The sequence below is a fragment of the Ursus maritimus genome, unplaced genomic scaffold (assembly GCF_017311325.1).
Source record: "Ursus maritimus isolate PB19 unplaced genomic scaffold, ASM1731132v1 scaffold_8, whole genome shotgun sequence".
NCBI lineage: Eukaryota > Metazoa > Chordata > Mammalia > Carnivora > Ursidae > Ursus > Ursus maritimus.
In genome coordinates, this window is record NW_024426996.1 from 13,757,653 (window position 1) to 13,771,032 (window position 13,380).

Below are 13,380 nucleotides of genomic sequence, written 5' to 3' on the forward strand. Positions count from 1 at the left end.
CAAATAAATCTTCCATAAAAACTTTCATAGAAGTATTGGGCTCTTCAGCGTTAAGTTTTAAAATACTGGTTATACAATGCTGATGAAAGTGATTTAAGCTTATTTTTAAACTCTCAAAAAAATACTTATTTTAATTAAAAATTTTATTTATTTGACAGAGAGAGAGAGAGCACAAGCAGGGGGAGGAGCAGAGGGAGAGAGAGAAGCAGACTCCCCGCTGAGCAGGGAGCCTGACTCGGGGCTCGATCCCAGGACCCTGAGATCATGACCTGAGCTGAAGGCAGATGCTCAACCGACTGAGCCACCCAGGCGCCCCATGAACTCTCAAAAATTGTAAACATCCAAACTGATGATTTAGGTGGGTACAGGGATTGTCTCTTTTACAGCGTTAACAACCTCTCCAAGCTGATTTAAGCTTCCAAAAAATTCAACAGGTACTTTCTTCTAACTGTGATCCTTCCTGTCCTTCCCCATGAAGATGTTAGGAAAGCACTGAATAAGGCTGTATTTTCCTCGCTTGGTAGAAAAACGCAAACATGTGCTCGCACTCGCACACGATACCTTGGAGGTGCAGAGGCAGCAGGAGGCTTCTCTGGGCTCTAGGTGTTCACCACAAGGGGAAGGAGGACCAGAAAAAGAACAAAGAACAGGTTAGGATACACAGCTCAGACGTATTAGATTTAAGAGGATTCCTAGCATGACGGGGTGTATGAAACTTACTTGTTCGTTGTCACTGTCCTCACTGTCACTGAGCTGAAGGTCATCTTCAAGCATGCTGAAATGGACAGAGACATTGTAGGATTTAAACTAATTTCTAATTACTTATTTCAGCATATAAATAGAAAATATGCTTAATGATTAAAAGGGAGGGATGGGATAGGTCTAATTTTTATTTATTCATCAAATGCTTCATTTTCCTGGAAAGGTAAGTTTTACTATAATAACACAGAAACCAGTTTAGTCCATGCTCTTTACCGTCTCAAGACTGACTCTTTCCCACGTTCTGAGCATTAAAAAGCAGAACTGCCATGAGACAGGGATTTGTGGCCAGCCCTGAGACTCAAGTTCCCAGGTCCACACTAACAAAACAAACAATAACAACAAGAAAGAGAAAAACATATGCACGATACACTCTACTTTCTTCTATAGTCTCCAACTAGAACAAGTGATTAACCATTAATAAGCTAACCCTGGATAAGTGAATATTTGTGAAGTGCTGAGAACGGTGCCAGGGCACTTAGAAAGTGCTCTACGTGAACTCAATACACAGCAGGATACAGGAAGCTATCGAGGCCACGGTCACCAAACTGTGCAGGTATCTTCCATTTTTGTCCAAAGGACATTATTAATATTGTGCTTTATTTTTCACTGCCCCCCTCCACAAATTCTCACACACTTAAACACTAATTAGTTGAAAGAGTAGAATTACAAATGATCTTGTTCTCTAGAAAATATGTTTAACTTTACTGCTATTATTCTGGTGAAAATAAAACCTCAGTTCACTTCCTCAAAGTTATCATAATACTTATCTCTAGGCATTCTGGTTTATGATCAGCCTACATATTAAGAGCAAACATGATACTTCAATTTTTTTAAAAAGCCATTTTCCAATCTGTACATGTTTACTGAAATCTTAGCCCTTCCCTACCTCCTCGCTCTTACCATCTTCCACAGGGATGCCTACATATCGGAAGAATGAATTAGTCATTAATTGCTTGCTCCCACTTCCTCCCAAATTTATGAGCATGACTATTTGGGGAAATGTTATTAGTGCAAGTGAAAACAAAACCAATCTGCTTAAGTATTATTAATGCTCCAAAAAGCAAAATTATATTGGAGGTTACAATCCCTTTAGTAGTTCCAAAAACACCTCTTCAATAAATAATCTGACCAACAATTTTTACTGCGAACCCACTAACCTGCCACTGAAGTAAGCAAGCATGATTATTTTGGGAATCCTTGGTAAAATCATTGTATTTTCTAATGAAAATAGATAATAGAACTTGGCTCCTTCATAATGACCACCTACATGCAATGTTGTAATTCTGCCAAGGAACTCTTTTCTCCAACAAATGTACTAGAACTGTCCTGTGAGAAGTTTCTAAAAAATATGAACACTGTTAGCTACTTATAAATGTAGATGCTGCTGGATATTTACCTAATGAGAGATACCTTCTTATTTTAGCAAGGCTGGAAAGCACAGCCTTCAGACGCAGGACTTGGCAGTAGGTATCATAATGGTATACAGGAAAAAGTCATTCCACAGTGTTAATTGCCAAGTCGTGGCTTGGCTGGGGTATACCCAAGCAAAAGATAAAAGATGTATCTTTGAATAAATGTAAGGTATGACACAACCAGGAAAACAAAAAACAAAAAACCTGACAGTGTATTCCATATTAACCCCCACCGAAAAAACCACAGTAAGTGGACCTCTTTGCTTCTTAAGTCACTGGGTTCTGTATAAAACTGATTTGCTTTAATTTCCTGAAACATCAATGATCAGGTAACCAATCACACTTCCTGTTGTAAGCAGAGGGCTAAGTGGTCTGCCTGGCTTCCACAAATATATTTTCCTAAAGTAAGTCAGAAAGCGTATGTTCTGACATTTAGCTCTACTTGCTCTTAGGGAATAAAAGGGACTGTAAAAATGCTGTCCCAGATTCCGAGAATTTCCCCTTCAGAGCCTTATGTAGACAATAACAAAACAAGCCTGCAGGTATGACACCTAAAGAGATAAGGGACAGTAACCTCTGAAGGAGGAGTGCTCCAGATATCGCCAAAGAAACACTCAAAAAGCAGTGATAAACCAACAGGGTCAAACAAAACCTACCACTTATGTAGGATATACTGGTTATTTACTGGTTATTTACACATGGCATTTCATTTAATCAAAATTCATAGTCCAATTTATTTAATAAAAAAAAAAAAACCCATTGATTTTTGTAAGAATAATCTCCAATAGGCCCAATGTGGGGCTTGAACTCAAGACCAAGAGTCGCATGCTCTATCAACTGAGCCTGCCAGGCGCCCCAATGCAAAAATCAACAAAGTGTATTATGAGTGTCTGCCACCCCTGCTAAGAGTAACCACGGAATCTTCCAGAAACCAGAGTTTATTGTATCACCAGATGGGTAGCTCAACATAAACCAACATGCTATTAGTGGGGCTAAGAAAGAGACTCCTAAAGTTTTTTTTAACAGACCTGGCCTGAATCGGTAGTAAGAAAAACGAAGAAAAAAAGTTACATAAAAACCATATCTAAGTTTTACTAATACAGAAAATTAATCATGAATGTCACTGTGATTTAAAAAAAAAAAAAAGAATCCACATAGTTGGGGGAAATCTAACCTGATAACGGGTACAGGTTTTATTTTTAGAGATGAGGAAAAAAATTTAAAGCAAGCAGCTGCTAAAATCCCCGACTTGTCCCACAAACAGTTATGTCTGAGGCCGAGCACATTACTCGAGCACGCTTCACATAGTACGTGTGGGAGACTTGGTCCTTAATGTGAGAAATGGCAGAACTAATTACAGCACATCTGGGTGACCACGTCTGCACCCACTAGAAGGGAATCAAACCTCTTAGACCCAGTCTCCCTCATACCAGTAAGATCTAGGTCAAGAGAGCATAAGGCCCAAGGGACACACTCAATGGTAAGCTATTCTGGGGCAGGACCCAGTCATTTTCACCTTCACATCTTCTACAGCCAGAACTTGGCAGGTACCCTAAGAGGCCGGCTGAACGAGTAGCACCCCTTTTGCTGAATAGGTAACAGTACCTCGTAGCTGTGCCCACTGAGTGATCAGAGCTCTGCAGACACTGCCTTTACTCACAACCCTGCAGGCTGCCTCTGCCCATCCCCTCATGTTCTGAGGGTGAGGACACGGGCTCAGGGTGGCGGCCGAGCCTGCCCAGGATCATGAAGCTGGCACATGCCGCGTCTGGCCAATAGAGGGCGCCTTGCTTGGCCAATAGAGGGCGCAATGGCTAGAAAACCTACCTGACGGGACGGACTCTAAAGCTCCGGAAAGACTGATTTCAAAGAAAACAGTAATTATCCTGTTGGAATAAAACGGATGCACTCTTTTTCCCTTATGAAAATAAATGAACTGTAAACCTTATCTACTTTTAAAATTGGTTAAATGACTAATTTCACTTGCAAACACCGAGACAAAAGCAGCTATTTCAAAGCACTTGCCACCATATGGCCTCCACTGGCACTGCTCAAAAGAAGCCAAATACTCAGGTACAGCGACTCTTTGAACTAACACGTAGGTTTAACCACATTTTACATTACTGGTGAGGGAGGGTTTTTACTTAAAGGTTACAAGGATCCTCAAACCCCTTTGTGCAGATGCTTTCTTCGGGCAGCTGCTGCGCAAAGCTTCCAGAGCGTGGACACGTTCTGGCAGGCAAGGCCGCAGTGGCTCAGAGCCCGACTGTTCGAGGTGAAGACGCACAAGACAGGCCCTCCTTCCTTTCCCGTTCCCCGGTCCTGGGCTTGCCAAAGACTTCACTGCCAATAGCCTGTAACATCTCAATTCAAACTCCAAAACTACTTAAATAAGCTGACTTTTTGGCTCAGTGTTTCCTACGATCAGGCCGTCCATTTTATTTGGGGAAGAGCGAGTGAAGGCAAGCTCACGGTAATTAATAAGTCACAACCCTGGTACTAGGTGTGCGCAAGATGGCAAGTAATACTTTTCAGAAACCGCTCATGAACATGTGAGAATGTGTGACCTTGAACAATCTCACAAACAGAAAACTGATTTGGGGATAGAACGGGTGACAGAGGGCAGATAAAGAGAAAGAGGATGGGCTCCAAAGCAGACGTACGTAATTCCCCAAATCTAAAATGCAATCAGGCTGTGATTCCTTTTTTTGATCAAGGGTGGAAATAAGGACTGCAAATGTTTTGCAGGAGATGACAGGAGGCGACAAATTATGAAGAAGGTGCCACACATAATAAATGAAAAACTGAAAAAACACATCTCAAGCAGTTGTGACACTGCACATAATGGGAACTCTCCAAATGGTGACAGGGGCTGGCATTATTCAAATTCATGGAGTGACGGTCTACGGGAGACTATGGACAAACAAGACAGGGGGAAGTGTACATAGAATAATCAAGATTATTACTGATAAGGTAAAAATTGTCAGAGGTATAAACGACTACTTAAAATCCGTGGATGAAGTGAAGATTACCTGAGGTCACATAAGGACAGGAGAAAAATTACAAGAATATAAATGAGGGGAAATCTGAAGTTAATTAATAAGATTAAATCAGTAAGTATGACAGGGGCACCTGGCTGATTCAGTTGGGAGAGCGTGCGACTCTTGATCCTGGGATTCTGAGTTCGGGCCCCGTGTTAGGCAAAAAGATTACTTAAAAAAATACGTATGTCAAATAAGATATAATTGCAAGAATGACATACTGGACAACCAGGAAAAACCTAGAAAAATTATTGTTGGAAATGCCGTATATTAAGTATTGTTTATACGTGTATTTAAGCAAGTTTCTGTGTAATAGTCTTCTTTCCACATTTACTCTCAGCACTTACTACACGCCAGGCCCTGCCCTAGATTCAGTGGATACAACTCTAAGCGGACAAAATCCCTGCTTTGTGGCACTTACAGTCTAGGAGAGAAGCAACTGAAGTATATACTCTTCCCTTATGAAAGGGGAAATAAACAACAAAAATATGTATTTTTTTCAATGGGTAAAAAACCTATGGAGGGGAATAGAAGAGTAAAGATGGGCGTGGGTTGCTTTTCTATATGGGGTAGTTAGGGAAGTCTGCACTGCTAAGGGGATGGCATCCACTGCTGGAATAGGGGGTAGAGTGATAGGGGGGCATCCAAATCAGCAAGGAGGGGGTGCCTGAGCAGCTCAGTCGGTGAAGCGTCTGCCTTCAGCTCAAGTCATGATCCCAGGGTCTTAGGATTGAGCCCCTGCTCAGCAGGGAGCCTACTTCTCCCTCTCCATCTGCACCCCTCCCCCGCTTGTGTTCTCCCTCTCTCAAATAAATAAAATCAAAAGGAAGGAAGGAAGGAGAGAAGAGGGAAAAGAGAAGACAAGAGAAGAGAAAAGAAGAGAAGAGCAAGGAGGCCAACGTGGCCACAGTGGAAAGTATACCAGAACATGGGGGAAGAGGGATTGTAAGGGGGCTAGACAGGTAAGTTTCTGGCGGGCTCTGGGGGCCCTTGCAGGGTGAGACAGAATACACATTCTTATGGAAGCAGACCACATCTTGTGGATTTAATAGCCCAGCATCCCACAGTGGCTGGAATCCACAAACTGCCTTCAGGGGTAACAGATTCTCAGTGAATTAAAACATATCTTATTCAATCTTCCAGTCCATGTTTCAATTAGTCTACGGTCACTTACCGCAGGAGATCAGCAGTTAGATCAAATGTGAGACTTAACCTCCACCGGCTCCTTCAAAACCATGCTTTGCACAGGCAAAGGAACTACTTCAAAGTTGTCACCGCCAGTAAGAATTACTACGCCCCGATGTTTTCAAATGGCTTCAGAGCCTGCTGCAAAATCTATCAAGCCCCGTTAGACGTGGCAGAAATTCTCTGGCTCCCTCTCATCATTCAGGCTCCAGATCAAATGTCACCTCCTCTGAGAGACCTTTCCTGACCTGCCTCCCAAAGTATCACCACCACCCAAAAGAACTGCTCCCCGAGCCTGTCACCATCACAGCACCTAGTCTGTATGACATGCCACCCGCATTAAGTTACAGGACAAAAAGACAAGAATTCTGTCTTAGTGGCCACTGTTTCCAAACACCTAATGCAGCACCGGGCACACAGCATGTGTTCACTAATTATGCCCTGAATGGATGAATGGAAGCAATTTTTGGAAAGATTTCCAAGTCACCTGCAGCCGAGTCCAGAGAACAATATTATATCTAAGGATTCCCAAGTACTAACAACTGACAAGAAAAAGCATTAAGACCTAGATTGATTTTTAAAACCACAGTACACATGATCCTGAAATGAACACTTTTTTCTCTGGCATTCAAAGTGCATTAGACCATCTCTCTGGCACTCTGCCACTCAAATAGTTTCACTGCATGTCAAAGAGCCTTCACGCTGACACTAGATCAGATTAACCTGTGAGCACTAACAGATGGGACAGACTAAGTCTGAAACATGACTGCATTTCACAAATTAACTGGGACACGGAAGTGATCCCTTTTCCCCGCGGTACGTTCGGCACTTATCAATACCAGCAGCCCCGCCCGGCCGACCACAACCGTCCCACCCTCATTCTCTCCCGAGCCCTGCTACCACTTTCCCTCCTCTGTCACGCTTCCCTTTCCTCCTCACCTCCACAGGGCCCTGCCTTCCCCTCTTCTTCAACCTACCAGGATCATAATAAATATTCTTTCCTAGGTGATTTTATATCTTGCAAATGAACAGCTTTGTAAAAAAACACTACCTATGTTAGAAGAGAGAAGTACGCCTGTCACACTCTTGCAGGCACCTCTGATTTCAGGGGTTTCACTCAGCAGAAGGACGGCCCATCTCTCTGAGGTGCAAAACCAGCACAGAAAATGGTCTAAGTCCCTACCAATTACCCGAGCCTGAAAGCTGACGGAATGGCTATGAGAGGGGGTGACTCTGGCCTGCTTGGTCTGAAGCTGCTTCCCGGCCTCGCTCACATCCAGCGGCCTTTCTTCCTCTCCCCACAGGCCCAAGGACACAGCCGCTGCCTTCCCTCGGAGCCGCCTCCACACACTGCTCGGTGGGGAACTCCTCCCCCCATTCTTACTGTGAAGGGGGCTGCAAGCTCTTCAATTCCCCCTTCCACGGTACCCCCAAAGACACTGACAAGGGCTGTTGGTGGCTGATTAGATACTGAAGGAGTATTACCTCGTTCCTAAAAACCTTTGCAGTTATAAGAAAGAGGTATTACTTCAATACCATCAAGAAATGACAAAGTGGTTCCAATTGCTGATTTGAAAATCTTTATTATGTACTTTAAACTGTTCCAAAAACCCCAAATGTATCTGGACTTACTTGGCCTTAATAAAGAACAGCTGGGCAATAGGACTCACTCTTTATTAGTTAAAACGGGGCCAAAAAAGTGGCAAAAAAATCTTAAATTGTACACATCCCCTAAACTTTGTTTTCCAAAGCAAAAGCTAAATAGCTTTTGCTATTTAGGACTGAAATTTACAACGCTAAGATCTTCTATTTTCTACAGTTAATATGTAAAGAATAGCTCAAATGCCTTTCTTTTGAGAAACCCCCTTAGCACACTCTCTGGTGGTGCCTGAACCTTCAGCAGGAGAGCCTAACGCAGGTAGAGATGTGGGGCGCTCCTTCCATTTACAACGCAGCGGCAGTCTGGGAAAGTCGTCACTTGAAAGCAGCAGGAAAAAAATCTAAGCAATGGGTTTACGTGGGAAATGACGGTGTTATGTTATAAACTTTTAATAAACAAAAGCATTTTACTTACGATGTTCCCTGCTGAGAGTTAGTGTGGGTCTTTGAAGATGTATCATGTTGTTCTGTGGGGGAAGGAAAATGATCAGAGCAGCACAATGAGATACATGCATGAGTTTATTAGTTATATATCCCCCTTTTTTGTGCCGTCCCCCTCACTCCCATCCTCACCTTTTCCACCTGAACACTCAGTCTACGTCACTTCAGTCAACCACAGTGCTTGCCACACGCCCCGCACCCGGTACAATCACCCCATTATATAAGAACACTTACATTACCTCTAAAAAGAAGACTTGCTCAGAATCTAAAAATCCTGAACAGAGAGAAAAAAACCAAAACCAAACAAACAAAAAAACCACACACAGAAAAGCCCTGCTTGCAGCACAGCCCACCCCACGGCTGGTAACTTTCCTCAGTGCTGGAGACCTGACTTTCCCTGATGTCAGCTTGCAGTGGGGGACTCCCATGGGAGCCCTAGGACAGGGCTGTTCTCACTGCCACCTGGTCCGCCCTTCCCTATCAGTGATCTACTAGCATTCCCTTTTAACAGCCTCTGTCCTCGGTCGAGCGTGCACTCCCTCTCACCCGTCCCATTATTCAGCACCTGCCCCCATTCACTCATTCACACTGCCTCATAGACACGAGATGTTCAAGGCATTCGACCCCATCCTCGATGAGCGTACAAGTGACGGAGCGACACGTGACAGGCACACCACTATCTCCGATGTCAGGCCGTGTGAGAGGAGTACACAAATCAGTCACATAAATGAACTGTCCCAGGCATCTGAAGAACGGTCTCTCAGTTGGTAGTGACTGAAGATGGCAAGTTAGACAAGGAGCAAAATGAACTGTGTCACAAAAGATGGGTGAGACTTTGACAGAATGACTGCTGGTCAAAGGGGGGGGGAGGAGGAGGAAGGCCTTCAGGCAGCAGAGACAGTGTGAGTGGGGGCACAAAAGAGGGAAGATTTAAAACGGCACTGTGTCGGAAAGGGTAAGGACGGGGTGCAAAACGTGTGGACATCATGGAAAGACGGGTGAAGGTCAGATTTTAGAGGGCGCTGAATGCCAGGATGGTAAGTTATAACCCTGTTAGGCAAGGAGACACCCCCGAAGGTCTGTAACAGGGACAGGACGGACAGATTCCTCAGAGAGATTAACCTAGTGCCACCTGGTAGAACTTAGAAGGGAATGGGCAATAGTCATTAGGAAGGCAACAAACCGTCTGGGAAGCTGCTTTAGGCATGAGGTCATAGGGACCTGATCGGACTGGAGAGCAATGGAAATATGGATGCTAAAAGAGACAGGGCTGAACGAGATTTCCCAAAAATGTCATGTGCAGACCTTGCAATTAATCACTTCGTCCTCGTGGTGGCAGCAGCTCTTGCATGGTATTTATGACTGCTTCCCCTTTGGGCTAGAAAGCTAGAGGCAGGACCACAAACAGGAGGGTCTAAGGTCACTCTCCCAAGTACTCACAGGGACTCTCACATAGTGTCTTCGCTGGCTCTAAAGCGCCACAAGGCTCTGGTTATCCTTGGGCGTACTTCATTCTCTGCAGACTCCAAAACCTTCAGGTAACTCCCTCTTCATCCAACACACAACTAGACCTCTCTAGGGTCCAGCCGGGCCCCACCCTCACAGAAGTAAGCAAGGTTCCCCGGAACACGGACAGAGAAGCAGCAGCATGAAAAATCCCCGGGGAAGCATCTAGTGAGCCAAGACCTATTGGAGACCTGCAGGGTCTGAAAATGCCTTGGAGCAAGGAGAAATGGGCCCCGACTCTCCATCGGCTAGAGGGCCACCCATCCTCCACCAACAAAGTGCTTGCCAGCGCACCTTCAGCTAGGTTTGGCTGAAGGGGGAAATCAAACAATTTAAAGGATTAAAGGGTCTTTCTAAACCAAGAGTTAGCAATCATCAAAGCTGTGAGGAACCCAGTGGAAGGCACAGGATCTACCTGCCTGCCAGGCAGCCCTAACAAATGGGGAGGAGGACAGCAAGCAGTAAAGGGGCGCACAGCCAGCCTGCCCACAGCTGAGCTGGCCATCCAGCCGAGACTTGCACCACTCCACTGCTTATCTGTCTCCGGAGAGGCTGCCAAAATGCTGAGAAAAAAAGATCTCCCAATCTCCCCAAGAAGCCATTAATTTCTATTAATTTTACCTTGCCACTTATGTAATACTGTGGCAAGATGATCAGGTTTATTTCTCTGCATTCCAGGGAAATTCAGTTACGAGTTCTTTGCAAGATCTTATTCAGTATCTAGAGCAGAGGATGGCAAACTTTTTCTATAAAGGTCAGATAATAAATATTTCAGACTTTGCATGCTGTACCCTGTGGCATAATAATAAATGAACGGGCATGGCTGTGTCCTAATAACACCTTCTTTACAAAAACGAGCTGCAGAGCAGACTGACCCTCAGGCTATGGTGGGTCCACCCCTGCTCTAGAGGAAAGGATAGTCTGTTTCTTGCTTTCCTCGTCTTTTCTACTCTCCTCACATCCTTGCAATTTAAATTGTAGAAAAATAAAGGGAAAAAAATATACGTAAGGGAAAAGAATGAGGTGGGGAGATTAGAGAAGAGTCACCTCCATGGAGTATCTATGTGCAAACTTCTCCCAACATACACACATATCCTACCTTGGTTGCCCTATTTTTTGAAGACTAATACTTCATAACTTGGACATGCACCATTTATTAATAAACTAAATGACTGCAAACACCCTAGTCATTTTTATAAGGTTTGAAATGCCTTGCATGTAGTTGGGACACGATAACTTTATTGAGCCCAGGGGTTACTGATGAAGAGAAAGGCTGGATCCAGTCAGCTTACTTCTGTTTCCGAGTTCTCAACTGTTTACAATCCATAAAGAGAGACTAAACAAAAACTGCAGGGTGAACAGAGAAAAACTAAAGAAGCTATGTACTCTATTCCTTATACAAATTTCTGACTTTTGTTAGGAAAAAACACAAGAACCACACAAAAGATTCCAATCTATTCTATATACTAATTCCTGGGTTACAATGCTCTGAGAGTCACATTCAAGATGTGTGCATACATCAGGTAATTATATTGTTACAATTATGACACATTGTATTTGTCAAGTACTTTACTACGACATCTTCATTAACTCTTTGCAACGATCTGAAACTCTACCTGAAGAACAGTTTTATGTTCCACGCCCTTCCTATTCTTTCAAGATAGGAAGCCCTCATCTGTGCTGGGCTATTTTTCATTGTTTTTTTGTTTTTTTAACATTAAAACAACAAAAACCGTGCTTTGTTCTCCAATGCAATAATCAGTTCCACTTACTCTGGTTTTGGGTTGCAGAACTGATGTGCTGAGAATCCTAGAAAGAAAGAAAAAAACAAACTCTATTAAAATATTAAGGTTTCTATATCTAAGGCTGCATCACGGCTAAGACTGATGAACACTGATAAATCTAATTTTTACATATCTAAGATGGGTTTTACTTCTTCTATGTACTATTTATTTCTTCTATTCTTCCCTAGAATTTATTTTTCCTTTGGTGTTGGGCAAAGATTTATTTATTTTTACAAAGTATAATGTTTTACCTTAAAACCAGTAACAACGAACAACAACAACAACAAAAAACTATCGTGAGAAAATATGTAAAATATCTAACAGGGCAAATTCTGGTCTGGGTAGACATAACCTCTTTTGAAAACAACACCATGGAAAGGAATAGCTGTAACATATTACCAGCGTGCATGCAGACCAAGCTGGACAGAACACAGATCTGAAGGTGCTATTTCAATACTCTGAAGGTCACCCCAAAGTACAAATAAGCGAAAGAAAATGGCAGTGTTTAAAATACACTGTTCACAACTACTTCGACGGAAACATGCAAGTCAGCGACTGATCCACTTGTTATTAAAACCAGCACTAATGCAGACGATCACAGCAAACTTTAATTAGCAGGTATGAGAAGTCTAAGATTTACGTGTTGCACGTGTATCTAAATTCCCAAAGAGGAATCAGACTACTATCTCTCTTACTTTCCCTGTGCTTCTGTTCTCCCATGTGTAAGAAGTCTCAAATGAGAGAATTTACTGAAAAGTCCCAAGTGCTTTCATAAGCTACAAATGTAAGATGTTCTTACATAATTTGGAGAGTGATGTATTTGAGAACATTTTGAAGCACTTCAAAAGCTAAGTTGGTGGGAATTTTAACCTAATCTGCAAAGATTTCAACAGCTAGTGCTAGGTTCATCTAGCTCACAATACTTCAGGCTCCGCACTGGTGTGGACACAGTGCCGGCTGCACTGATAAGGAATTACCTTGGTGGGAAAAGGAAATTTGGAGGGCTCAGCTGTACTAGGCGTGTGTATTGCTGTCAGAGGAGGCGGCCATGAATGGGTCATTTCCTGGAAAGAGATTTGGAAAGGGAAGAAAAAGTGAATTATAAATAGAACATTTATTGCTAAGTAAGTTAACTTTCCAAACTAAATGTAAAGTGGATTGATTGGTGGTAAATAAAAAGTGAAATCTTGAAAGTTATTTTACTTTTTAAAAGACTCCTACTTAACGGGCTATGTTCAAATGCTGAAGATCTCCAACTCACAAAACAGAAATCAGTTCAAAGAAGAAAAACAAGAACGCAGAACATGAACGGTCTTAACACCGAATATTATAAAGCATATAAACAGTAATAGGTATTAACAAAGCTTATGTAACTGTGAACACGGAGTCTCTACTCAATGCTTTCTTTCTCCCTCAGCTTCTTGATTGCATTTCCTGGAATTATTTAAGTTCAAAGGAAGAAGAACTTTCCTGTTTGACTTAAGCAAACAAGTAATTCAGGTCACTTGTTCCACTTGGGAGAGTTTTAATGGATTTGACCCTCCCCTGATACACACTATTAGTACATATGAACTTTATTTATTTTTTTTT

General features: G+C 42.8%; 1 protein-coding gene across 4 annotated transcripts in view; it reads right to left on the reverse strand.

The window, feature by feature from the left end:
* The window catches only part of AFF1 (AF4/FMR2 family member 1), a 203,937-nt gene that overhangs the window by 43,357 nt on the left and 147,200 nt on the right, over positions 1-13,380 (reverse strand). For all 4 annotated transcript variants that reach the window (XR_005833430.1, XR_005833429.1, XR_005833427.1 and 1 more), the window contains 5 exons: positions 12,768-12,854; positions 11,779-11,815; positions 8,475-8,526; positions 721-775; positions 562-599 (listed from right to left, as the gene is read on the reverse strand). Coding sequence is in view for 1 of the 4 variants with exons in the window: in XM_040625065.1 (XP_040480999.1) it covers positions 562-599; positions 721-775; positions 8,475-8,526; positions 11,779-11,815; positions 12,768-12,854 (269 nt within the window). In the remaining 3 variants the exon portion in view is untranslated. The remainder of the gene's footprint in view (positions 1-561; positions 600-720; positions 776-8,474; positions 8,527-11,778; positions 11,816-12,767; positions 12,855-13,380) is intronic.